Source organism: Schistocerca gregaria, chromosome 2 (assembly GCF_023897955.1).
Source record: "Schistocerca gregaria isolate iqSchGreg1 chromosome 2, iqSchGreg1.2, whole genome shotgun sequence".
NCBI lineage: Eukaryota > Metazoa > Arthropoda > Insecta > Orthoptera > Acrididae > Schistocerca > Schistocerca gregaria.
The window spans coordinates 88,028,373-88,055,071 of record NC_064921.1 but is presented as its reverse complement, the minus strand read 5'-3'; the positions used below and the strand labels follow the sequence as shown (position 1 = coordinate 88,055,071).

At 42.4% G+C, this 26,699-nt stretch overlaps 1 protein-coding gene across 3 annotated transcripts in view; it reads left to right on the top strand.

Annotated features, from left to right (window-relative positions):
• The window catches only part of LOC126336382 (CDP-diacylglycerol--glycerol-3-phosphate 3-phosphatidyltransferase, mitochondrial-like), a 101,108-nt gene that overhangs the window by 12,673 nt on the left and 61,736 nt on the right, over positions 1-26,699 (top strand). For all 3 annotated transcript variants that reach the window (XM_050000000.1, XM_050000001.1, XM_050000002.1), the window contains 2 exons: positions 11,481-11,603; positions 11,909-12,055. In XM_050000000.1, the coding sequence (XP_049855957.1) occupies positions 11,481-11,603; positions 11,909-12,055 (270 nt within the window). The remainder of the gene's footprint in view (positions 1-11,480; positions 11,604-11,908; positions 12,056-26,699) is intronic.

Here is a 26,699-nt window from a genome sequence, read left to right as displayed (position 1 = left end):
ACTGCCATCTACAAGTCCTAGAAATTTGTAAAGGAGTTTTCAAAACCCTGTAATGATGATTTGTTAATAAGATTAACATTTCTTAAACCCCATATATTTATAATTTTGTTATACGGGGTGGCACATGAAAAACCAGGCCCGAGTACTAGACTGCCCTTTGTCGCCCACCAATTGTCATCTATTTTATCAAAGCTGTTGCTTCCATTAGCTTATTTGTTATTTCTTTATTATCTAATTATTACATGTATATCTATTTGTTGTTGTATCTGTTTGACAATAATTCATGCGTAATCGACTAGTAGTCTCTACTTGCAGGCGGTTTTTTTGTGTGCCACACTGTAGAATATGAATAATAACATCTAGCAGAAGTGTGTGGCAGTAGTATAGGATAAATCAATAATGAGAAGTCATTGACTGGTCATAGGAAGAGTGAGAAATAATATGGTTAGATTAGCAGTTGAAATGGAAGAAACAAAACAGAAATAGAAATGGATGAGGAAAGTGTGAGTGATTTGAAAGAAAACAGCCAGGTTATGCTGAGAGGGGACCTATGCCAGTGATAACAGCTTTAATCTACTTTCAAATGCAGAGTGGTTTTGGGTAAGACACAGATTACAGAGCAGTTTGTTCCACATTCATATGCTGCACAATATGACCCTCAGTCGTTCCCTTCGTTGGCTGCGCCGTGGGAGGGATGCAGATCTAGTGCCAAGCTGGAGCCTTATGTTCCACAAAACCTTGTCTGCAGCAGGACTGATGGTGACTCCTTTCTTTCGACAAAGCCTATGTTTTTTGTGGAACACCTGGAGGATAAGTTTGTGGAAGTGGCGGGGTTGTCTAAAATGAGGAATGGGTCCATCCTCCTCAAGATGTCCTCCCCAGCCCAGTCACGGGCGTTGCTCTTGTGTGATAAGCTGGGAGACGTCCCTGTTACCGTCACTCCCCACAGTAGCTTAAATATGGTCCAGGGGATTATTTACCATTGCGACCTCTTGTTACAGTCCGATGACGAGCTGAGAGCTGACTTGGAACAACGTGGTGTACATTTTGTCCGTCGTGTGCACAGAGGACCCAAGACCAAAAGGGTGGCCACCGGTGCCTTTATCTTGGCCTTCGAGGGTGCTGTATTGCCTGAGAAGGTCAAGGTAATGGTTTACCGTTGTGACGTCAAGCTATACGTCCCTCCTCCGATGCGGTGCTTCCAGTGCTGGAAGTTTGGGCATATGTCCTCCCGTTGCCCATCCAGCGCCACATGTCGAGATTGCGGACGCCCCTCTCATCCCGATTCTCCATGTGCACCTCCGCCTGTCTGTGTCAACTGTGGGGAACACCACTCTCCATGCTCGCCGGACTGCCCCGTTCTTCATAAGGAGCGGAAGATTATGGAATTTAAGACCCTGGACCGGCTTACTTTTCGCGAGGCAAAACTGAAATTTGAAAGGTTGCATCCTGTCCCTCTTCAAACTTCTTATGCTGCAGCCACGTTATCGTCGCCCTCGCGGGCGGCAGTTGTTGCCTCATCTGTGCTGCCTTCAGTGGGCCCTCGGGGCCGTACATCTCTGTCTGTCCCCCTCGTGTCTGGGGGCAAGCCTTCCTCTGTTGCCCCCTTAGCAGTTGGGGGCAAACCCCCTTCTGTCACTCCCCCCGCACATGCTTCGGGAGTGACATCTGCTCCAAAACCAGGGGGCTCGATTCCTCCCCCTCCTTCTCCGCAGGGCGTCGCCTCTGCCGGTTCCTCTCTAGTGGAAGGGGTCCCTCGGGGCCCTCCCTTCTTCCTTTTCTTCTGCTACCCTGCCAGATGTCAGCCAGTGGCTGAAGGTTCCTCCACCTGCTGGTCGTAGGGCTTCTGCGTCGTCGTCAGCCTCCGACGCTCCTTCAGAGAAACTCTCCCAGCCCTCTTAGCCAAAGGACAGATGCGAGAAGAAGGAACGGAACGTGTCCAAGAAGGACGCTCCGGCAGTTTCAGTACCGCCTGCTGTCAATAGTTCTGGCTCTGGGGATGAGGTGGAGATCCTCGCCTCTGCCGCGGATCTCGCCCTCACGGAACCCTCGGGGGCCTCTCCTATGGACACAACTGACTCTCGCCCAGTGGCGGCCGTTGACTCTGCCTCGCCGTCTGCCTCTTAGTCACCTTCACGCCCTCCCAGTCCCTTCCTGCTTCCATTCTCCAGTGGAATTGCGGCGGTTATTTCCACCACCTGCCTGAGCTCCGGATGCTTCTGAGTGTTTCCCCTGTTCTCTGCATTGCTCTTCAGGAAACTTGGTTTCCAGCAATGCAGACCCCTGCCCTTCGCGGTTATCGGGGATACTATAAGAACCGCGCTGACTGTCAACGAGCTTCAGGTGGAGTTTGCCTCCTTGTTCACCACTCTGTCTGTAGCTCGCCAGTACCCCTTCTGACGCCTTTAGAGGCAGTCGCTGTCAGGATTGAGCTCTCGCCGGCTATTACTGTTTGCTCTGTTTACGTTCCTCCGTATGGGCAGCTCCCCCGACATGTCTTGGCTGCGCTGCTGGCTCAACTCCCGCCGCCATTGCTGCTTCTGGGCGATTTCAATGCCCACAACCCTCTATGGGGTGGGACTGTCTCCGATGACCGCAGTCGCACCGTGGAGCATGTGTTGGCTCAGCTCGACCTTAGCCTCTTGAACACCGGTGTTCCCACGCATTTCAGTGTGGCCCATGGCTCGTTCTCGGCCATCGATCTCTCTCTTTGTAGCCCCGGACTTGTCCCATCCCTTCACTGGAGAGTGCATCCTGACCTGTGTGGTAGTGACCATTTTCCCATCTATTTGTCACTGTCCCAGTGTCATTCTTCTGGGCGCCTGCCCCGCTGGGCTCTCAACAGGGCTGACTGGCCGGCTTTTACTTCCGCTGCCACCATTGCTTCTTCCCCACAGGGTGACATTGACGAGGTGGTCCGTGTCTTGACCTCGTCAATTATTTCTGCAGCCAAGACTGCCATCCCACGCTCTTCTGGACTCCCTCGGATGAAAGCTGTCCCCTGGTGGTCTCCGGAGATTGCCGAGGCTGTTCGCGACCATAGGCGGGCTCTCCAGCGTCATAAGCGGCACCCATCTCTGGAGACCCTCATCGCCTTTCAGAAGCTCCGTGCCTTGGCCCGTCGTCTTCTTGCACGGCGTAAGCAGGAGTGCTGGGAGAGGTACGTTTCATCCTTGGGCTCCCGTGTCTCCCCGTCGCCGTGTGGTCCCGCATCCGGCGGATTTATGGATACCAGACCCCTATGGGTGTCTCTGGAATCTCCCTGGACGGCGCTGTCTGCACGGACGCTGCCACCATTGCTGATCACCTCGCCACGCACTTTGCTACAAGCTCTGCGACTGCAACTTACCCTCCTGCCTTTCGCTCTCTAAAGGAGCGCGCCGAGCGGACGCCGTTATCATTCCACACACGTCGTTCTGAAAAAATACAATGCTCCTTTCAGCGAGAGGGAATTCCTCGCTGCCCTCGCCGATTGCCCTGATACAGCACCAGGACCGGACTGCATCCACGCGCAGATGCTGAAGCATCTCTCCGGGGACTGCCAGAGACACATCCTCACCATCTTTAACCGCATTTGGAGCGGGGCGTGTTCCCGTCGCAATGGCGAGAGGGTGTTATCGTCCCCATCTTGAAGCCCGGTGCAGACCCTCTGGCGGTGGACAGCTATCGTCCCATTACCCTCACCAACGTTTTGTGCAAATTGCTGGAACGTATGGTGGGGCGGCGTTTGTGTTGGGTCCTTGAGTCGCGCGGTCTCCTCGCTCCATCCCAGGGTGGCTTCCGTCAGGGCCGGTCTGCTGCGGACAATATGGTGCGGCTGGAATCTGCTATCCGTACGGCCTTTTCCCGCCGTCAGCATCTCGTTGCTGTATTTTTTGAGCTGCAGAAGGCATATGACACAAAATGGAGCCATCACATCCTTGCTACGTTGCGCGAGTGGGGTCTTCGTGGTCAGCTCCCAGCTTTTCTTCAAAACTTTTTATTGCGCCGCTCTTTCCGGTTGCAAGTCGGTGCCGCCTCTAGTTCATCTTATATACAGGAAAATGGGGTGCCGCAGGGCTCGGTGTTGAGCGTTTCCTTATTTCTAGTGGCCATTAATGGTCTGGCTGCAGCCGTGGGGTCGTCGGTGTCTCCTTCTTTGTATGCCGACGACTTCTGCATCTCATTCAGCTCAACGACTACAGGAGTCGCCGAACGCAGGCTGCAAGCAGCCGTTCGCAAGGCGGCATCATGGGCTCTGACTCATGGATTTCAGTTCTCTGCAGCCTAGACTCGAGTTATGCACTTCTGCAGACGTCGGACGGTCCACCCTCATCTGGAACTTTACCTCGACGGTCACCTACTTACAGTGGTGGACACTAGCCGCTTCTTAGGACTAGTCTTTGATGCCCGGCTCACATGGGTTCCTCATATTACTCAGCTGAAGCAAAAGTGCTGGCGGCACCTCAACGCCCTCCGCTGCCTGAGCCATGCGTCTTGGGGTGCATATCGCAGCATGCTGTTGCGATTGTACAGAGCCCTTGTGCAGTCCAGGCTTGATTATGGGAGCCTGGCCTATGGGTCTGCATCACCCTCAGTGTTGACGTTGTTGGACCCCATACACCACTGTGGGGTTCGGCTTGCAACTGGCACTTTCCGTACGAGCCCCGTGGATAGTCTACTGGTGGAGGCCGGGGTCCCCCGCTGCGGATTCGCCGCCACCGACTGCTCGCCGACTATGCTGTCCACGTGCATTGCTCACCGGGCCATCCCAATCATCGCCTGCTTTTCCCTGCCAGGGTCCTCCCTCTGCCCGACCGGCGACCTAGGTCTGGGCTATCCATTGCTGTCCGCGTTCAGTCCCTGCTGTCGGAACTGGGGTCGTTCCCTCTTCTGCCGCCCTTCCGGGCCCGTGCACCCACGCCTCCCTGGTGTATGCCCTGGCCGTCCGTCCGCCTGGACTTGGCACGGGAACCCAAGGACTCGGTTCCGCATGTGGCCCTCCGTCGCCGTTTTCTTGCCCTCCTCGCCTCATTTTCAGGCTGTGAGCCTGTCTACACTGATGGTTCCCTGGTGGATGGTCGTCCTGCCTACGCTTTTGCTCATGCTGCCCATGTTGAACAGCGCTCCTTGCCGGCTGGCTGCAGTATTTTTACTGCAGAGCTGGTGGCCATATTGCGCGCTCTTGAGCATATGCGTTCCTGCTCAGGTATGTCCATCATCATCTGCAGTGACTTCCTGAGCAGCCTCCAGGCTATCGACCGCTGCTATACCTCTTCTCGTCTGGTATCCTTTATTCAGGAGTCTGTTTTTGCCATTACCCGCTCTGGTCGTTCGGTGGTCTTTGTTTGGACGCCAGGTCACGTTGGCATCCCGGGGAATGAACGTGTCGACAGGCTGGCCAAAGGGGTGATCGACGCCCCCACTTTGGAGATCGGCCTCCCGGCTCGTGATCTGCAGCTGGCGTTGCGCCGTAAGGTGCTTCAGATGTGGCATGACGAGTGGCGTAGCCTGACTTCGCTGAATAAACTTGCGGGCTGTTAAGGAGACGACCGATGTGTGGCAGTCCTCCCTGCGGGCTTCTCGCAGGGACTCTGTCATCCTGTGTCGGCTCTGCATCGGCCATACCTACCTGACGCATGGACATATTTTGCGTCAGGAGGATCCCCCCCTGTGTCAGTGTGTGTCCCCGCCTGCGCACCCTCCGACAGACTTTTAATCTCCCGGGCACATTGCCTTTGGTTTTATGCGACGATGCCTCCACGGCTGACAACGTTTTAAATTTTATCCGTGGTAGTCCTTTTTATGGTTCCATTTAGGGGGGACCTGCCCCTTTCCCTTTCTGTGTATCTTGTCCTCGAGTCTCTCATTGGTTGCAGATTTTAATTTGTGTATTCGGATGGTTGACTCTTTCCCAATTTTTGTTCCCATGGTCAGTCAACCAGTTTCCGGCCCTCTTCTTTTCTTCCATTTCTTTCTGTCCGGTGTTCGTCTGTACTCTTTTTGTCTCTAGTGTCCGCTGCCACATTGGTGTTCTTCCAGTGACTGGGGGGAGGGGCATCTCCTCCCCCCTTGGGGTTTTACCTGTTCCGTAAATTTTTGTTTCGCCTGTTTTTTGGAATGGGGGACTGATGACCTTAGCTGTTTAGTCCCCCTTAAACTTCCCAACAACCACCGCCCATGCCTCCTCCTTACCCACTTGACCCACACCAGCAGATTGCTGCATGTCATAGTCACAGTCGGGCCCCTGCGCCCGCAGACAGTGGCCACGTGTGTGAGAATTATGCTTGTGTGAATGTGTGTGTGTGTGTGTGTGTGTGTTTCCTGCTTTGAAAGGCGGGCTTTGTCCAAAAGCTTAAATATTTTAGCGATCTTTCTCACTGTACCTGTCTGCAACTCAACATCTTCTCTATATTGTGAATACCAACCTATCCTTTACATATTGTTGCCGAACAGTATAGTACTGTTTTGTTAGTAAGTTTCTGTACATTATGTGCCTTTGTTGGTGTATAACTCGACCCGTATAACATCCCTACATCTCTGAAGGTTCTCCTGTGATAGGATTTATGAAAAATTATGAATCTACAGATGAAGCCATTATTAGCCATGTCATGTGATGGTATGATAAAGCTATCTCATTATGCATAGAAAAAAGTGTCAAGTGGGACTGTTCTATTATATAGAATTTCAGTTTTATACTCAACTGTATGTATAAACAATAATTTCATATGTAAGTAAAAGCTATAAAGAATATGAAAAAGCAGACATTGTCAGTGATCGAATCAGTGATTTAAAGCAGCTCATATAAGAACTATTTTATTTAGTCAGTGAATACAATATAACATAACATTATTTTTTCCAATTATTGATTTCAACTAACCATTATAATCTTCTGACCTGAGAGAGTTTACATTACATTCTAACTTGCCACATGAAGTTCCTGAGTGTACTTCATCATCATTTTATGGTGTTCCACATTACCAAATCTCTTCTCCTTATTTCTCCTGCAGTGTGCATAAGCTTTTCCTGTTTAGGAGCTTATCAGTACATAGTGCCTACTGGCCACAGAATGTCGTGCCAGATAAGGCCACTTGTGGTGCTGCCAATCCACTGTCTCTGAGGCAACAGAACTTCTCTTTGGTGTCTACTCTTCCAGGGAAGTTGATTCCACTGCTCTTCCAAGAACTCTTCCTGCCCTATGATGTGAGCCACAATTAGTCTGACTCCTTTGTCAAGGCATGTCTGGCTTCGAGAATCGTCTGCTAGTTACGCAACTTGCTGTAATAGCCATTGACTTCATTGGATCATGCAAATCTTCCCATTTACCACTGAAAGCACCTTGGATAAGGTGGTGCTCTGTGGTAAAATGTGACTGCTTACAGTGCTAGAAGGAATCTCACAGCTAGACTACATACTGAATGCAAAAATCGGAGACTATTACAATGTACATAGAATTCTGTAAATGATTCACAAGTACCAGTCATTAACCAGAAGTTAGGTTTTAAACTGTTTCTTTCCAAATATTTTCTTAAAATTACAAGTTCAGTTATTGTAGGAAAAAAATGGCAGCTTACTTGGAAAAAATTACATTTGACCTTTTTTTTTCCTACATAAAATACTGTCAACATGAAGTATCTTACTGATATTTTACATATTTTCTTCATCAGTATTACATCCTGGTCGTCGTCGTTGTTGTTGTTGTTGTTGTGTTCTTCAGTTCTGAGACTGGTTTGATGCAGCTCTCCATGTTACTCTATCCTGTGCAAGCTTCTTTATCTTCCAATACGTACTGCATCCTACATCCTTCTGAATCTGTTTAGTGTATTCATCTCTTGGTCTCCCTCTACGATTTTTACCCTCCGCACTGCCCTCCAATATTAAATTGGTGATCCCTTGATGCCTCAGAACATGTCCCACCAACCGATCCCTTCTTCTAGTCAAGTTGTGCCACAAATTCCTCTTCTCCCCAATCCTATTCAATACTTCCTCATTAGTTATGTGATCTACCCATCTAATCTTCAGCATTCTCCTGTAGCACCACATTTCAAAGGCTTCTATTCTCTTCTTGTCCAGACTATTTATCGTCCATGATTCACTTCCATACATGGCTACACTCCATACAAATACTTTCGGAAATGATTTCCTGACATTTAGATCTATACTCGATGTTAACAAATTTCTCTTCTCCAGAAACGTTTTCCTTGCTGTTGCCAGTCTACATTTTATACCCTCTCTACTTTGACCATCATCAGTTTCTTTGCTCCCCAAATAGCAAAACTTCAAGTGTCTCATTTCCTAATCTAACTTCCTCAGCATCGCCCTACTTAATTTGACTACATTCCATTATCCCAGTTTTGCTTTTGTTGATGCTCATTTTATATCCTTCCTTCAAGACACTGTCCATTCCGTTCAAGTGCTCTTCCAAGTCCTTTGTGGTCTCTGACAGAATTACAATGTCATCGGTGAACCTCAAAGTTTCGATTTCTTCTCCATGGATTTTAATACCTACTCCGAATTTTTTTTTTTTTTTTTTTTTTTTTTTTTCCTTTACTGCTTGCTCAATATACAGATAGAATAACATTGGGGAGAGGCTACAACCCTGTCTCACTCTCTTCCCAACCACTGCTTCCCTTTCATGTCCCTCGACTCTTATAACTGCCATCTGGTTTCTGTGCAAATTGTAAATAGCCTTTTGCTCCCTGTATTTTACCCCTGCCACCTTCAGAATTTGAAAGATATTATTCCAGTCAACATTGTCAAAAGCTTTCTCCAAGTCTACAAATGCTAGAAACGTAGGTTTGCCCTTCCTTAATCTATCTTCTAAGATAAGTCATTGGGTCAGTATTGCCTCACATGTTCCAATATTTCTATGGAATCCAAACTGATCCTCCCCGAGGTCGGCTTCTACTAGTTGTTCCATTCGTCTGTACAGAATTCACATTAGTATTTTGCAGCTGTGACTTATTAAACTGATAGTTCAGTAATTTTCACATCTGTCAACTTCTGCTTTCTTTGGGATTGGAATTATTATATTCTTTTTGAATTCCGAGGGTATTTCGCCTGTCTCATATGTTTTGCTCACCAAATGGTAGAGTTTTGTCAGGAATGGCTCTCCCAAGGCTGTCAGTAGTTCTAATGGAATGTTGTTTACTCCCGGAGCCTGGCCAGCAGAACTAATTAACATGTGAACATTATCTTGGCTTCAAAACATTTTTCAGTGATACAATTAATTTAATACAAAATGTTCTTAAGAAATAAAAAAGTACATCAGCTGAGCAACATCCTAAAGTTCATCATCTTGTCATCTTTGGCAGGTGAAGTAGTGACCAGTTTACAACTCGTAGTGGGTGAACTTCAGTCAACAGTAGCACTAGCTCACTCCACGTGAAAAAAGACAATAAAGCCCAGTCAATCTTTACAAAAAATATTTTAAAATTGTAGAGCATTACAACAGAACATGTATTAGATTTGTAATGAGGCACTGAATTACATAATGTGACAAAATTTGACATCACCTTTGACTGAGTGAGCAGTAGGAGTATGAATGACAGTTTCAACAATTGTGACACTACAGTTTGACTACAAGGAGGTCCTTTTACATGTGGTATGTGTTATAGTTGCACTGAGCTGTAAATCAGGTCTCTCAACCACTTGTGTAGAGTTGTAAAATTAAGCATGGAATCAAAAGATGGTCAAATTAAACAGTTTATACCCAATGGTATAAAAAGACGTGAAACATGCATAAAGTGCTTTCACTTGGACATTAGCATCCATAGTCTTTATTTTAATTAGGTTAGATTAGTAACGAAAATTATGAATCAAGGTCTTGAACTGTACTAAAAAGTACCTTTCTGGTGTAACCTTAGATAGAGCAACTGTGTATAAGAAGTGCTGTGCCTTTGTAATTTATCTGGTAAACCAGAAAAATGTGTTGCACAACTGTAGCGTATCTAGCAAAGAGATACATAGGGCACTTCAGCAATAGTTTTTTGAGCACTTCATGTATATCGTCCTACTTAAAATGAACATAATTCCTTACCTTTCTTCAATTTTTTCCCCTCTCAAAAATAATGGAAACTAAGTTCTCTGAAGTGTAATTTGATTTGATCAGTCCCCAGATATTAAGAAAACACTCTTAAGAATCAAAAGATTTTCTGTATAGTGTCTCATAGCACTTAGGCTTGTACACTGAATGTTTTGTTTGAAAAATGAGATAAGAGTAGTATTATAATTTGCATGAGTATTAACAGGAAGATAATGCTAATTTAAAATAATATGCACTTGGGAAAAAATATACCATGGCTCATGAGATGTACATAGCAACAATCTGCATAAATTTTGGGGTGAAGAAAAACAGACTCGTTCAGTTTGGACAAAGATTGAAGGAACTGATTTGAAAGATAATTTATGATTATAATTAACAGAAAAAATATTTCAGAGAACCATGTCCACTCTACTATGTTTTCGCATATCTTCAGACTGCTCAGATTGTGATTTTTTCCAAACGTTGGTGATATCCTAGTGATATTGAAAAACTGAGTGCATATGTCAACAAAACACAATGATTACGAATAATTACTTCTTATTACAAAAGGGAAACCAGTTTAAATTCATTGAGCAGAGTAGTTGAACAGGAGACGGACTAAATAAAATTGTATAATTTTCAGAATCCTATTGATAACGTTAATAAAATGCTATTAACGAGTTCGTGTGTGTGGAAGATTAATAACCATATATCCGAGTAGATTAGGAAAAGCAGGAGGTGCAAAAAAAAAAAAAAAAAAAAAAAAAAAAAAAAAAAAAAAAAAAAAAAAAAAAAAAAATCTTGGCATTTGCCTGAGTGAAAGTTTTAGCATTAATGAAGCCATTAAATTATAGCAGTGGAAAATCCAAAGTGAAATAACAATAACAAAATCGATATGAATTACAACAAAATGCTACACACCACACAGAGGTGGTTTTAAGTAGCAGACAGGTACACCTCAAAGTAGACACTTAATAATACCTTTCAGACATAGTCCTTTTCTTTATATGATGGAGGACTATATCTGAAAGCTGGTATTGAACAGTCTAGTGCCTGTCCCACTCGGCACCTCCTCTGTAGTGAGTAACTTTGTGTTGTAATCGAAATAATTACACTGGTTAGAGGAGGGCATCCAATGAATGTATTGAATATATGTGATAAAAGGTAACCTTCGAAAGGATTCATTGTACTAAAGAAGTGACTTTACTTATTTTTAGGGCAAAACAAGAACATATGGAACCAAATGTAATTATTGCGTATGAGGTCCATGTTATTAGCTGTCTTGACAACTCTTATTGACACCTAAAACTAAAGCACAGCTATGAATAATAAATGTGTATGACTACTTCATTTGTGCTGCTTGAGTGTTGCCACTGATGAATTGTGGATTTTTTGTATGTGCCGCTACAAAGACATAATTGTGCTTTGAAATTGATCATTAACAACATGAGCTTTCATAATTTAATTCATTTTCTAGGTCACTGTTATTACAGAACCAAGTAAATTTTATGAAACACTCTTAGAGAAGAGCAAAGCAGCCAAGAGGAGAATCACACTTGCATCTTTATACCTGGGCACAGGAACCCTGGAGAAAGAGCTGGTATGTGGAAAACTAAATAATTTAATCAAAATGGTGATTTTGATTGATCTATGACAACTGACAACTCTCCCCATCTCCCCCCTCCCTCTGTCTGTTTAAAATACCATAAAAGAGCAACAATGCAGTTTCTGCCTATTGCTGTGAATAATAGCTTACTGTAAATGCAGGTTTATGGAAAGCATTCTGATCTGACCCCGGCCAGAAAATATTTGTGTAGGATCAAAATATTCAGTTATTTTCTAATTGACAATTTTGTGTTTTCTACTAATGGAACCCTTCCTAAACAAACTTATGATACATTACAGGTATCTGCAATTGCCAAGAATCTGGAGGCTTCTTCAGGGAACTTAAAAGTGAAAGTATTGTTGGATTTTAGCAGAGGATCGAGGGGAAATTTCAATTCACGCCATATGCTCTTACCATTATTGGAGAAGCATAAGAAGTATTGTCAGGTAAGTTGTTGGTTAACGAAGTTGACAAATGTCTCTTAGTTTAAACAGTTCAGAAAACTTGGAAAATATATATACAGGTATGGGCAGAATGGTACCTTAGTGACTCACTCTTCAGTGTGAAGTCATCAGCAACTGGAGGCAGTTTGGAATGCTCCATTTTATTTTCATTAATTGTGATGGTTCACATATTTTTTCTGATAATGTCTGTTTTATATTTTCTTGGGAAACAGTAGTAATGAATTATTATTCATGTCATATTTTATTTGAGCTGGAACCTACTTTACATAAATATTTAACAATGGAAAATGCAGAATGGAATGTAACAATATTTTTTACATTAATATCTGTGTAGTGCTTACTTTCTCATCTTTGTCCACTTACCAGTTCACTTATTTGTTTTGCCATCCAGCTCTTCATAAGAGGAGAAGTTTGCAGATATTCAGTAGTTTTTTGTTTACTGCAGTTGAAATGTATGTAATTGTAAAATGAGCATAATTTGTGATAAATGTGACGTTGCCGTAGCTTAGTCAGTATGGAAAGAATGCAAGAATTTTGTGGCAGAAATTATGTGGCTTGGCTAGTGGGAAGGCTAACAAAGACTTAATGCTGGTCTCCCATGGACCTGCAGATTATGAAGTTGAAATAAGGTACAGATAAGGAATAAATATGTGTACCCTCCAGAAAGCGTTGAAAATTGTGTTTTTAATTACATTGGAAGGAAGATAAGGGGGTGATGAAAACTGACAAACGGTAACAAGTAAAAATTGAAAGGAGAAAAATACTGAAAGCATAACTGAAATTCTAGTTAGAAGTCAGTTTAATTTGCTAGATGAGATTGAAAATGACAAACATTAAATATCTCTATAGAACAGCAGAATGTGACGGACTAATAGGAAAAAGATTAAGAGTGGCGAGCACAAACTAGTATAAATTACTGTTGTAGTAACTCTTACTTCTTTAGTTTGGACTACTTTAGTAAATTACTTCTCTAGTAATATACTCTTTCGGTAACTGTTGGAGAGCTCAATTCCTATTTACTTCCTTAGTTATAACTAAAGATATAACGCCTTTTTACTAAAGAAGTAAGCCATTTCTATACACTGCTGGCACGTGTATCACGTTCCCTCTCAGAAAATATTGATTGTTGGCTGACATTATTGCATCAGTAAAGGTCTGAACTTTGCCCCAGCTCACCTGTGGTTGAGATTATTAGTGGAGTGGAACAAGAAGTTCGTCATCTTCCTCAAGAAGCAACAGATGACGTAAGGCTTACTACTAGTGGGATTTTAGCTACATCCAAGCCACCTAAGTCAAACATCAGCAGAGAGGAGAGACAAGGACTGATATTGTTGCAGAAGGATGAAGATCTGCTTGTTCTGCCTGCTGACAAGGGGAACGTCACGGTAATCCTCAATGTTACAGATTACCACAATAAAGTTGGATTGTTACTGGAGGATAGCACATAGCCAAGCCACTAGCCAATCCACATAATTTCTGCCACACAATTCTTGCATTCTTTCCATACTGACTAAGCTATGACAGTGTCACATTTATCACAAATTATGCTCATTTTACAATTACACACATTTCAACTGCAGTAAACAAAGAACTGCCGAATATCTGCAAACTTCTCCTCTTATGATGAGCTGGATGGCAAAACAAGTACGTGAACTGGTCAGCAGACAAAAATGAGAAAGTAAACACTACACAGATATTAATGTAAAAAGTGCTATTGGCTCTCCTACGTACAGGCTTGCAAAAAACTTAACTAAATTGTTTGGCCTATAGTTGGTCACTGCCCACATCATATTAAGAATTGAAAAATGCTTGTTGATATCATAAAACAGATGAAGATAGGCCCAAATGATATCATGGTCAGCCTCGACGTGGTTTCCCTGTTTGCCAAAGTACTTGTGGATGACACATTACAACTGTTGGCTGCTCATTTTTCCTCAGAAATTTTGAAGTTGTTCCGGCATACCTTGATGACCACTTACTTTTTATACAGTGGAAATGACAGATGAAACAGCCATGGGTTCGCCACTATCACCAGCAATAGCGAATTTTTTCATGGAGGATTTTGAAGAACGAGCATTGAGCAGTGCTCATCATGCTTCTACAGATACGTCAACGACGCTTTTTTAATCTGGCCACATGACAGTGACACGCTGCAGCAGTTCGTCAAACATTTGAATGGTGTACATCCAAACATAAAATTTGCAATGGAGGTAGAGAAGGAAGGGAAGTTACCTTTTTTTTAGATGTGTTGGCGGAGCGAAAACCGGATGGATGACTGGGCCATTCTGTGTACAGGAAGCCAACTCACACGAACTTATATCTGCATAGCCACAGCTTCCATCATACATCTCAGAAGAGAGCTATGTTGAATACTTTAGTACACAGAGCCAGGACTATTTCTGACAAGGACTACCTCGGTCCTGAGATCAACCATTTGACAACTGTCTTCAAGAGGCATGGTCATTCTACCGGTGAAATTAAATCAGTAATGTCCAAGAAAGTAAGACACGATGCTGTCCATAAACAAGAAGAGGACCAACACATAGCGCAACTTCCATTTTGCGGTGCTACAACAAACAAGATAGGCAGATTCCTAAAGAGGCAAGGAATAAATCCAGTTTTCCGACCATCTAGGAAAATTAAGGAAATGTTGAGACCAGTCAAAGATAGTCTCAGCTTAAGGGTGCCAGGAATTTATAGTATTCCTTGCGAATGCGGCAAGAATTACGTGGGGCCACTCTGTAAGAACCGTGGCCAACCATTGCATCGAGCACCAGCAACACCTGAAATACAGGTATTTGGAAAAATCAGCGGTGGCTGACCATAGCCTGCTTAACAAGCATAAGATTTTATTTGAAGAAATGAGAGTAATAGCCCGTGCATCGAATTACTGGGACTCTGTGATGAGGGAAGCAGTCGAAATTAGACTCGGCGATAATAACTTTAACAGAGACAATGGCTATGCACTTAGCAACACCTGGAAGAGTGCACTGGATAAAGAAAAATCGCAGAGGAAAACTTTCTGCACTTTACCTCGTGATTCAAGGGATGGCGCTGCAAGCAACGCATGATAGAAACTTCATCTATGGAAGTAGAGGGCACCACTTCACTACGCGCCATATCGCTGTTGCTAAGACGTATTCCAGCCAATCAGAAGCTGTCCTTTGCATATAAAAGTGTGAGCCTTGCTAGTTTACGACAGCCAGTTTTAGCCTTGATGACGACCAAGAAGGTAGTGGTCGAAAGCTTGGAGTTTTCTCCTGAATCGACGCAGCATGTACACTGAGAGAGTTTTATTTATTATTGCATCACCTTTTGTTTAATTTATGTTCATTGCTATAATTTTAGAAACTAAAAAGGATTATGAAATTGAATTATTAAAATTGGAAAATCTAAATGCTCTTGTACTAATTAATGATAAGATCTGTGTATTATGAAAAAGAAATGTGCTATTAATGGATAAATCTATTGTTATCCTCGCCATCTACAGCTACCAATGTCATTGTTGGTTGGTGACTGTTGTGGTTGGCAGGAGAGCCAACACCGTGTTACTAGAGGAGGCCGAGGTTTCCGCATCAATGAACATGCAAGCAAGTTCGGAGGAATCAAATGCCCTATCCTCAGCAACAGGCAAGCGGAACAACGCATCGCCGTTTCCGTGCTTAGCAGTGGACCGATACAAGATATAGTAGCGGTACTGCGAGAGGAAAATAGACCAGCGAATGAATTTCTGCGCTGTATGTGGAGGTACAGGCTTGTTCCGATGAAAAAGCAATGTCAAAGGTTTGTGGTCTGTGATGATGGTAAAGTGATGACCATACAAGAAATCATGAAACTTTGTAACACCAAAAGAGCCAATGCTTCTTTCTCGATCTGTGAATAACTTCTTTGCGCAGACGAGAGCAATTTGAATGCAAAGGCAATAGGGCGATCGTGCGATCCATCTTTGTGCCCAAGCACAGCACCGATCCCGAAGTCCGATGCATCCACCATCAACAAATGGGGCTTTTGGGGATTGAATGGTGTAAGGCAAGTATTGGAAAACAACGCCGATTTCAACTGGCGAAAGGCGCGTTCGCATTCCGTCGTCCAGATGTACGGAACACCTTTACAGTGTAAGCGATGAAGCAGAGCTGAAATGGAAGAGGCATGTGGCACATATCTGTTATAGTAATTTATTTTTCCCAGCACACTCTGTAGCTGCTTCAAATTCTGCAGTGGAGGCAAGTCTTATATGGCACGAAGGTGTGTGTGACTGGGATGTTTGCCTTGGGCATTGAGTACATGTCCCAGGTATGGCAAATCACAAGCAAAAAACACACATTTGTCCTTTCGCAAGCAAAGACCTTTTTGTCGCAAGACCTGAAATAATGTTCTGAGATTGGCCAAATGTTCTTCTTCCGTCTTTCCGTAGATCACAATATCGTCCAGATAGTTTGATGCAGTAGGGACCGACTCACAAACAGTTTGTAGATATTGCTGAAACAATTCAGGGGTGGATGCATACCCGAATGGCAGTTGTTAGAATCGATACAAACCAAGATGCGTGGTAACCACCAAAACGCGCTGGGATTCTTCGTCCACCAGTATTTGCAAGTATGCATCTGCGAGGTCCAACTTTGAAAAGTATTTACCTGGGCACAGTTTGTTAAAAAGATCTTCCAGGTGGGGTAAAGGAAAAGTTGCAATCACTAGTTGTGGATTCACTGTTGCCTTGAAGTCCACACAAAGTCTCAATTTTCCAGAAGGTTTTGGCAAAATTACTAAGGGTTATGTCCAGAGAGAACCCTGCACACATTCAATTACACCTTGTGATTCCAATTTGTGTAATGTTTTTGCGACCTCATCATGCAATGCGTGGGGAACATTGCACGCTCTGAAAAATGTACTTTCAGTTCCAAATGTGCTTTATAGTTCTTAGTGCAACCGATGCCCGGTGCAAAAATATCTGCAAATTCTTCACATAGACGAGAAACACTGTCAAAAGGCACAGTCTGGTTCACTGATAGGACCTGATTTACTATAGACAAGTTAAACAACTGAAATAAATCGAAACCAAACAGAGTTTTGTTTGTCCTTTGTATGTTGCAAGAAGGCTGCACTGTCCTAACACAGGGATCTCTTGACCTGAATAGCTAGTTAACTTAACATTTGAGGCACGCAACGTAGGTGTGCCCAGCAGTTTGTAAGTGTCTTGATTGATCAGTGAAACTGCAGCCCCGGTATCAAGCTGGAATGGTATCACTTTGCCATTAATGTCGAAGTCCACAAAACGTTTATTGTCCTGCTGATGACAAGAGTGACTGTCTCGTGCAACGTGAACTGACTCTGGTACAAAATCACTTGCGACTTGACGGGCATTCCGGCGATGTCGACGCACACTATTTGTGGGATGAACACAGTCACCGTTAGAGAGAATGGTACTGGGCGGACTGAAATGAACCACCTGAATTTCCATGGGTGAAGTTTCGCGAGCCTGAGTATTATTGGTTCGAATCCGATTCCGGCACGAAGCAAAGGGCCTGGAATGGTTTTGAGCTTCCGATTTGAGCTTTTTCTAGCAAACACTCTGAACATGTCCTTTTTTATTACAATAAAAATAAATAGCTTGGCGTGACGGGCAATTCTCACGCAAATGTCTAGTAGCACACCGCGGGCAGGATTTGAGCACTGCATTTGCTTGCCGGCGCGGCACACGTGGCTGAGAGCCTGGCGGCAGCGGCGTGGCCAGAAGCGAGGGCTGTTTACTACTCCATGCAGCTCGCCCGGCTGGCCGGTTAACCTGACAAACGGCTGGTGAAGTTTCAAATGATTCCCGAGCAAAGTCAAGTGTGTCCTGCCGATCCAATGTGTCCATCACTTGTTGAAGGGAGGGATTGACCAGTTTCAAAATCTGTTCCCTTATACGAGCATCAGAAACGTTCTGCGCAATTGCATTACGTACCATAGTATCTGAATAAGGGAGTCCACATTGGCACTCAAAAGCACAATCCCTAGTAAGGCCTTGCAAGGTTGCAACCCACTTCTGATTAGTCTGATCTGCCATACATTTTGTATGAAAGAAGGTATACCGTTTCGCAACTACATTGACTGATTCTTTGAAATATGCATCTAATGCAGACAAAATTTCTTCGCAGGACAGAGTTGCTACGTCGCCTCGGGGAAATAATTTGACAATCACACGGTATGTGTTCACCACGACCGACGATAGCAAAAAAGGCTGCCGCTCGTTACCTTGGCGGCGAGATGGAATCCAAATTGGCATGACCACTCTGTCCAGCTTTCCAGTGCAACATCAAAAGGTCAAAAAGTTGGTGCAACTGCATGTTGTGGTGGCGTTAGCAGTGGAGTGGCTGCTGCCGCATCGTTTTGCATCGCACGTTGATTCTGGACGAGCTGTCCAAGGGCATCCAGTAAGGCCTGCATCAGCTGATTCTGTAAGCGATAAAATTCGGACAGTACATCAGGAGATTGTGGCGAAGCCATTACACAAGTAAATCAGGGCAGTTTAGAGAAGAACGCGGTTTTGCCTCGTCGCCAATGTTGTGGTTGGCAGGAGAGCCAACACTGTGTTACTAGAGGGGGCCAGAATTGCATGCGTTTTAGCTCACTCAGGCTGGCGAGAGGTCTGGAACAGGACAAGGAAATTAGAATTTAGAAAAACAGACGTAGCTGGTTTAATACTTAACTTTAATCCATTAATGATGAACGTCACTCTTGACAGTACATAATTCACAATATCAATAGTAACTGAATATGGCGCCTTGCTACGTCGTAGCAAATGACGTAGCTGAAGGCTATGCTAAACTATCGTCTCAGCAAATGAGAGCGTATTTTGTCAGTGAACCATCGCTAGCAAAGTTGGTTGTACAACTGGGGTGAGTGCTAGGAAGTCTCTCTAGACCTGCTGTGTGGCGGCGCTTGGTCTGCAATCACTGATAGTGGCGACACGCGGGTCCAACGTATACTACCAGACCGCGGCCGATTCAAAGGCTACCACCTAGCAAGTGTGGTGTCTGGCGGTGACACCACAGTGACACATGTTAATTTAAGTGCTTGTTTGAGATACAAGCTAGCAGCAACATGGAGGTAGCCAAGAAACATTCAGAAAACCTGCCAGAAAATGAAAGAGTGTTTTACTGAAATAATGAAAAAGAACATAAACACATCTAAAAAGCATGTCAACATGCTAAAAAAGGAAAAAGGATGTGTGGGGAAAAAATACATGTTGAATACAACACAGAAGCTCTTACATAAAGATCACAAGAGCAGCTTAAAGTAATTTGGAAGGACATGAAAGTGAAAGCAAAGAAAATGATAGTGAAATATAATTGAGAAAAATTTCAAAATGGCAGTGCAGTGGGTGAGACAAAGATAAACGATGTAAGCCAAATGGTTGTGATATGATCCCACAAATTTTTGGGAGGATATCCGAAGTTAATGACAATGACACACCAGAAGATAATGTGATACTTTCAAAAAACTTCAATGATGATAATTGCTCTGAAGGTAGAAATGAAACTGCTGAAGGTGGAACTTTATTGGCCTGCATTTTGTGATGGGAGCTTAGCAGAAGATGCGCCCAGCAAAAGAGGAAGAGAACATGCAGTTGTAGTGAAGAACTGAGAGTTTCCGAAAAAATCAGACGAGCTTCACTCCTTAAAAATGTGTTTAATATGAGAGGAATACAATGCAAAAATGTTATTAATAGAAACACAAAGAGAAATCATGGAAGAAGATCATAACATTAAAATGGAAATTATGAATAAGTTCAAGACATAATTGAGCAAACTTCAGGTTCCAGATCTTCAGCCAATGTGCTCAAGAAATTCAGGTTTTTGTGAATGAATAAGAAAATGTTCATATGTATATTTCTGTAATATTTTTTATGGTGGTTAATGTGTTCTTGTTTCTTGTGTGGCATAATACATGCTGACACAGAATAATGGGAATGTTTGAAATTAATGGTGGCAGCCATGGGCAGGGGGCAGCACTGCTGGTTCGTGACAGTTAGCGAGTAAACATTCCACCATTTCAGTAATAATGGATCAGTGGAACAGACAACAGTGTGCGTTAGCCATAAAAATGTTTTATAAAAACAATGATAGTTTGGTAGCAGTGCAGAGGGAGTTTTGACGTTTTTATAATTTAGGTCGTCATGATGCTGTTCCATTGAAACGCATGATAAAATGTTGGATTAATAACTTTGAAGAGACTGGATCTGCCCTCAAGAAGAAACCAACAGGACAACCAAGAAGTGTGTTCTCCAGCGAACATTGATGTATGCGAGTCTGTCTTACGCAGCCCACGGCATTCAATTCATAAGCAACCAGCAGTGGTTGCAATGTCCCAGCAGGGTGTTCACAGAATTCTTCATCTTGATTTAAAATTTCATCCGTACAGACTACAGGTGGTGCAACAATTGAAGGACAACGATTACTGGTCACGATTAGGATTCTGTCAACAAATGATGACAAAAATTAACAATGGTGATGAATCTCTAAACAAGTTATGAATGTCAGATGAGGCACATTTTCGTCTGACAGGTTATGTGAATAAACAGAACTACCGTTACTAGGCAGACATGAATCCTATGACTTTCATGAGCTCCCTTTACGTGCTAATTAAGTGATACGAGGGCTGCTATATATATTTCTGGCCTAATAATGAAAATACGAATATTTATCAACGAAAATGGTTTATTGTTTTTCAAAATATTCTCCATCAAGATTTATACACTTTTGCATGCGCTCAAACCAATTTTCGAAACACTTTTTCCACTCCGATTGAGACACCTCCAAAACATGGTTTTTGAATGCTGCAACAGCATCTTCTGGCGACGAAAATCGTTGACCACGCATTTTTTTCTTGATGTGTGGGAATAAAAAGAAGTCATTGGGTGCCAAGTCAGGGCTGTACGGCGGATGACCCATCACTTCGACGTTTTGGCCGGTCAAAAAGGCGCTGGTTTGAGCCGATGTGTGACAGCTCGCATTGTCATGGTGCACAATGATTCGTCTTCTGTTGTTCATTTTTCGAATTTCTCCGAAGACTTCAGGCAAACAAATGGTGGTGTACCACTCAGAATTGACCGTCTACGTTGCTCAAGCGGAACAGTCGCCACATGACCAGTTTTGCCGAAGAAACAGGTGACCATTTGCTTCGAAGTGCTTCTTCCACGAACAACTTTCGTTGGATTTGGCTCGTCTTGGAAGACCCACACGGTCGATTGCTGTTTTGTTTCGGGCTCATACGCATAGATCCATGATTCGTCACCTGTGACGATCTTATAAACGTCTTTTGAAGCACCGCGATCGTATTTTTTCAGCATTTCCTTACACCAATCCACACGAGCTTTCTTTTGAGCGATTGTCAAATTGTGCGGGATCCAACGAGAACAAACCTTTTTTACGGCCAGGTGTTCATGCAATATCGAATGTATGCTGGTGGGAGAAATGCCTAGGCATGCCTCTATCTCACGGTATGTTACATGACGGTCTTGCATTATCAGTTCACGTACGGCATCGATGTTTTCTGGCACAACGGCTGTTTTTGGACGACCTTCACGGAATTCGTCTTTGAGCGAGCGTCGGCCATGATTGAATTCGTTGTACCAGTTTTTCACAGTGCTATAGGATGGTGCTTCGTCGCCATACAAAGATTTAAGTTCATCGATGCACTCTTGTCGTGATAATCCACGTCGAAAGTTGTGAAAAATGATCGCACGAAAATGTTCACGAGTTAATTCCATTTTTGTGCCAAATTGATTTCTTCAAGTCCCTGTAAAAGAAAAAAAAATGTCGTAAGTCCAAAAGTTCTGAGTACATTTATGCTAAAAAATGTCAAACTTTCCAATGGAAATGTCAGATTGCACCTGGCAACACTTAGTGTTGCCTAGGCCAGAAATATATATAGCAGCCCTCGTAGTATGGTGTGGTGTTTCATCACATGGGATTATCGAACCATATTTTTCCGCAAATGAACAGGAAGCACAATAACTGTCAGTGCTGATTGTTATGCAGAAATGTTACGACGTTTTGTTACACCTGTATTGAATAACTTTCCAAACGTTCAAGAACCCTGGTTTCAACAGGATGGAGCGACATCACACATTACAAGGCAATCAATGGCATATGTGCGAGAATTGTTTGCCAAGTGTGTGATCTCACGATTTGGTAACATTCCCTGTGCCCCCTAGATCACCAGATTTATACTTTTTTTTTTTTTTTTTTTTTTTTTTTTTGTGGGGCTACCTCAAGAGCAAAGTTTACATGACTCGACCAAGAACTCTGGATGAGTTAAAACCAAGAATTCGGGATGCAATTCACAGTATCTCAACTGAGATGTTGCAGCGGTCAATGAGGAATCTCAACAGCAGATTTCACAAATGCATTCGTACAGGAGGACACCATCTAAAGGATGTAATTTAAAAAAATGATAAATTCCATCAATGTTTCGTAAATGGCAAAGTCGTAAGGTTTCAATTACTATGAATGAAATTTCTTTTCTTCATCACTTGTAGTGTTATTGTATTGTGGAAATGTTCTTGTTTTTCTGCATCACCCTATATTTGTGTTTATCAATTCAGCATCGTTACTAATTTTTGTTCATACCACATTCTAATATTTATCTGAATTTGCAATATTACAAAAGATGTCTTTTCTTTAGAAATGATCAAAACATTATATGACTTTGTATACTTAATTAACAAATAAAATGAGAATGGTAATCCCCTAACAAAAAGAAAAAAAGAAAGGAAAAAAAAGAACACAACTATAAAATTACACATAAATAAAATGAGTCACTTTTCACTGCAGCAGTGACAATCTGGTGGCTTATTTATTCATTTAAGAGGGAAAAGTCTTTACACTAACATCTAATTTTACTAGAAAACTAGGTACAACTTTAATTAAAGTAATTAAATACAATAGACTTTTTAACAGCTTGGCCTGCAGCAGCTTCTTCTGGCTAAAAAATGCATATTGTTCAATGTCATTCACCGCCACAGCATCTCTAACTTATATTCCAAAGTTGTCTAGAACTGCAGCAACCACAACAACATTCTCACACTTGTTTGGTTTAAATCACATTGTTTTAGTGAGAATTTGGAAATGTTTCTTCCAGACATCAAATGCTCACTCTATTACACATCTGGTAGCAATATGGGCTCTATTGTAGCACTGTTTCACTCCTGTGTGGACTCGGAACACAGGTGTCATAAGATATTTGGAGAGAGCATATCCACTGTCTCCAACTAGCAACCCATCAGATTGTCAATTTTCAAATCCAGCAGCAACTTTACTGTTGTCGCAAGTGCATGCATCATGCATGGAACCCGGCCAGCATATTACCAAGTTTAGCATCTCCATATTGGCGTCACAGATGATTTGTGTATTGATAGAAAAAAAATTCTTGCGTTTACAGTATAGTTTTTCTTGTGCTCCAGAAGGATATGGGCATATGTACACAGTTGATTGCCCCTTTGACATTTGGGAATCCACCAGTTCAATAGAATTCTCTTTCGTTCTTTGATATATTTTCTTGCCCCTGCGGCATGAACACATATTGGTTTTAAGGCAGTTAAACTGTTTTATCGCACTGCTGAAAGCTCTTCCAGCAATAGTACGATGGATATTAATGAGAACTCCTGCTACGTTTTGATAAGTAACTGTGCAGAAGATTCACAGTCCGTAAAGAAGTTGGACCCTAGGAGACAAAGCACAGTTCCTGTCAGAATTATGCTGTAGTGAGGGCGCCAGCATATGAAGCAGCAACTCTAAAGATCCCTTAAAAAACGCTAACTGCTCTTTGAAATCACTGTTGCTATCCATCACAAATGTGTTTCTTCTCTCCATTACAACCCTTATTTTTGGGATGTTCACCTCTTCCTCCATCTCCATATGTTCTTCGTAGTCCAGGTAATCCATAGAATTTGACACTTAAACCACAGATCTCAAAGATTGGGCCTTACCCTCTGACTTTACTCCTACTATTTGTAGGAGTAAATTTTGGCCTTGTTTCCTCCTCAAGTTACTAACGTAGTAGCATACTCTTCACTGGTGCTCTCCACCAGTAATGGAATAAATAAATTTATTTCAGAAACAAATGAAAAACTTACTCCTTGAGTAATTTACTTCAGTACTATTGACTGGAAGTCGCTGATTTCCTCCTCTCTTAGTAACTTACTATTTTAGTTTCTCTTACTCCTGGTTGGTGCTCACCACCCTAAGTTTAGGTTGAAAGCAAAATGAGTACGAAGTAAGTTACTAGGCAGCAGTCACTGGACGGATGGTGTTCAGATGCTGAAAGAAAATTCAGATGTAAGATTTCAAGTCCCAAGTATCATGAAATCAAGTTACATAGATCATAAGTGCCTTGTACAAAGATTTTGATGAAAAATATCAGTTTTGCATGCTAGAAGGAATGGGAAGTAGCCAATGTAATGGTTTAGGCTGTAGCAGTAAATATGGTCTGGAACTAAAAGGAGCAGCAACAGCACACACATGTATGGGACTTGTGTAGATTTTGCAGTGCTGTAACAGCTGTCAACCATGAAAACAAAGAATTTAGTGGGTTGGGTTGCTTTTGACTGCAGCAAAGAAATGAGGATATAGTAATGATGGCCTGTTCCTGAATTGAGGGACAGTATGAGGGAGGGGTTGGGGTGTAGATAGACTATCTGATCTTATAGGGAGTCAGAAGAATACCACAAGCAGACAAAGCAAAATCCTTGTGATTACTGGAGTCAGAGGGGGATATATTTTAGGTTAAACAGATTCCAGAAATGCAGTCACGAAAGAAAAGAAATAAGAACAGGCTCCCAAATTATTCCACATTCAGAAAAGTAAAGATACTTTGTTTGATAGACACATTGTGTGGCTGAAATACATGGCAAAAGAATTTCTTTTATGTTAGAATGACTTAAAGAATTCAGAGAAGATATACAGGGTGGTCCATTTATTATGACTGGGCCCAATATCTCACAAAATAAGCGTCAAAGGAGAAAACTACAAAGAACGAAACTTGTCTAGCTTGAAGGGGGAAACCAGATGGCGCTATGGTTGACACTCTAGATGGCGCTGCCATAGGTCAAACGATATCAACTGTGTTTTTTAAATAGGAATCCCAATGTTTTATTACATGTTCATGTAGTACGTAAAGAAATATGAATGTTTTAGTTGGACCATTTTTTTCACTTTGTGATAGATGGTGCTGTAATAGTCACAAACATTTTAGACGAACAGTTGGTAATAGGTAGGTTTTTTAAATTAAAATACAGAACGTAGGGACGTTTGAACATTTTATTTTGGTTGTTCCAATGTGGTATATTTACCATCAACGGTTTTGTCGTTATTTTGATTGCGACTTTCATATATATTGTTAGATTAAATAGATTGGTATGGAAGTGGTAGGGTATATGTGTAACGAATAAAATATCCCAGAACCAGAAAGTGTATGTGTAGGTATATTTATCTGAGGCAATTAAATAGTGTCCGAAGTTGCCCCAAGGAGTGATTTCGCACACGTGTTTTTTATATCTCTGTCTGAAGTTACAGTATATAGAGGGCAAATTCGGACAGTTACTGCCTTTTTTTTAAATTCTACATGCTTTTTATTTTATTTTGGTGGCATTTTACACATTTTAGGTAGCCTTTTGTTACAAATGAATGATACGGAATGATTCTGCAAGAGCTCGTTCAATATTTTCGCCCAAGTGAACAGAAACATCTTCTGACTGTCATTTGAGGAATAAATGCACCTAATCTTCTCCTGGCAAATTATTACGAAATTTCTCCTCTTTTCAGCTAGATTTATCAAGGTAGCCTTTAACTAAATATCTAATATCCAATGTAGTGAAGGGAAATCCCCAATGTGCAGCCCTTAAGATACCTTGCTTCAACATTTCTTCTTCTTCTTCTTCTTCTTCTTCTTCTTCTTCTTTATTTAGCACTGGCTGACTTCCTTTTCTTTTTTCTTTTTTTTTGGGTGTGCTTTCTGCACTTTATTTTGTAGGGTTGATTTAGGTATACCATACAAATCTCACGCTTTCCTGTATGATAATTTACCACTTTGAATATCATGAACAGCTGTATCTGAAAGTTCCGGGTCATAATTACACCATAATGTAGTATCTTTCCTGCTCTTATATGTTCTTGGCATTGTCTAAAATCACCCCACACAATACACAGTTTTACAAAAACCATTGTTATTTTATAACCTTGCAAAAGAAACTCAACAAACTTGTACAGAAATTGTCTCAATGCTGTTAGCTACTGATCACATCAACAATTATGGTTACAATAACTTCCTGCTTGGTACAACAATAGAAAGTTTCCACTTTACGATAGTGCATGGATTTTTAACACTGAGACTGTTTGTCAATTATTCACCTCGGGGAAACAATTGATGCAAAATAAAAGTTGTGGAAAGTGATAAATTCAATCTTGCACTTAAAATAACTGGGGCACAGACGTTAAAATAAGTAAATATTTGTTGTTATGCAGTGGCAAAGAGCAAATAAGCCATACTGTCCGAATTCGCCCCAGTGTCCCAAATGACCCCATTTGACGGTACCTTTGTGAACTTATCATTTCTGAGAATGCATGCTGTTACAGTGTGATTACTT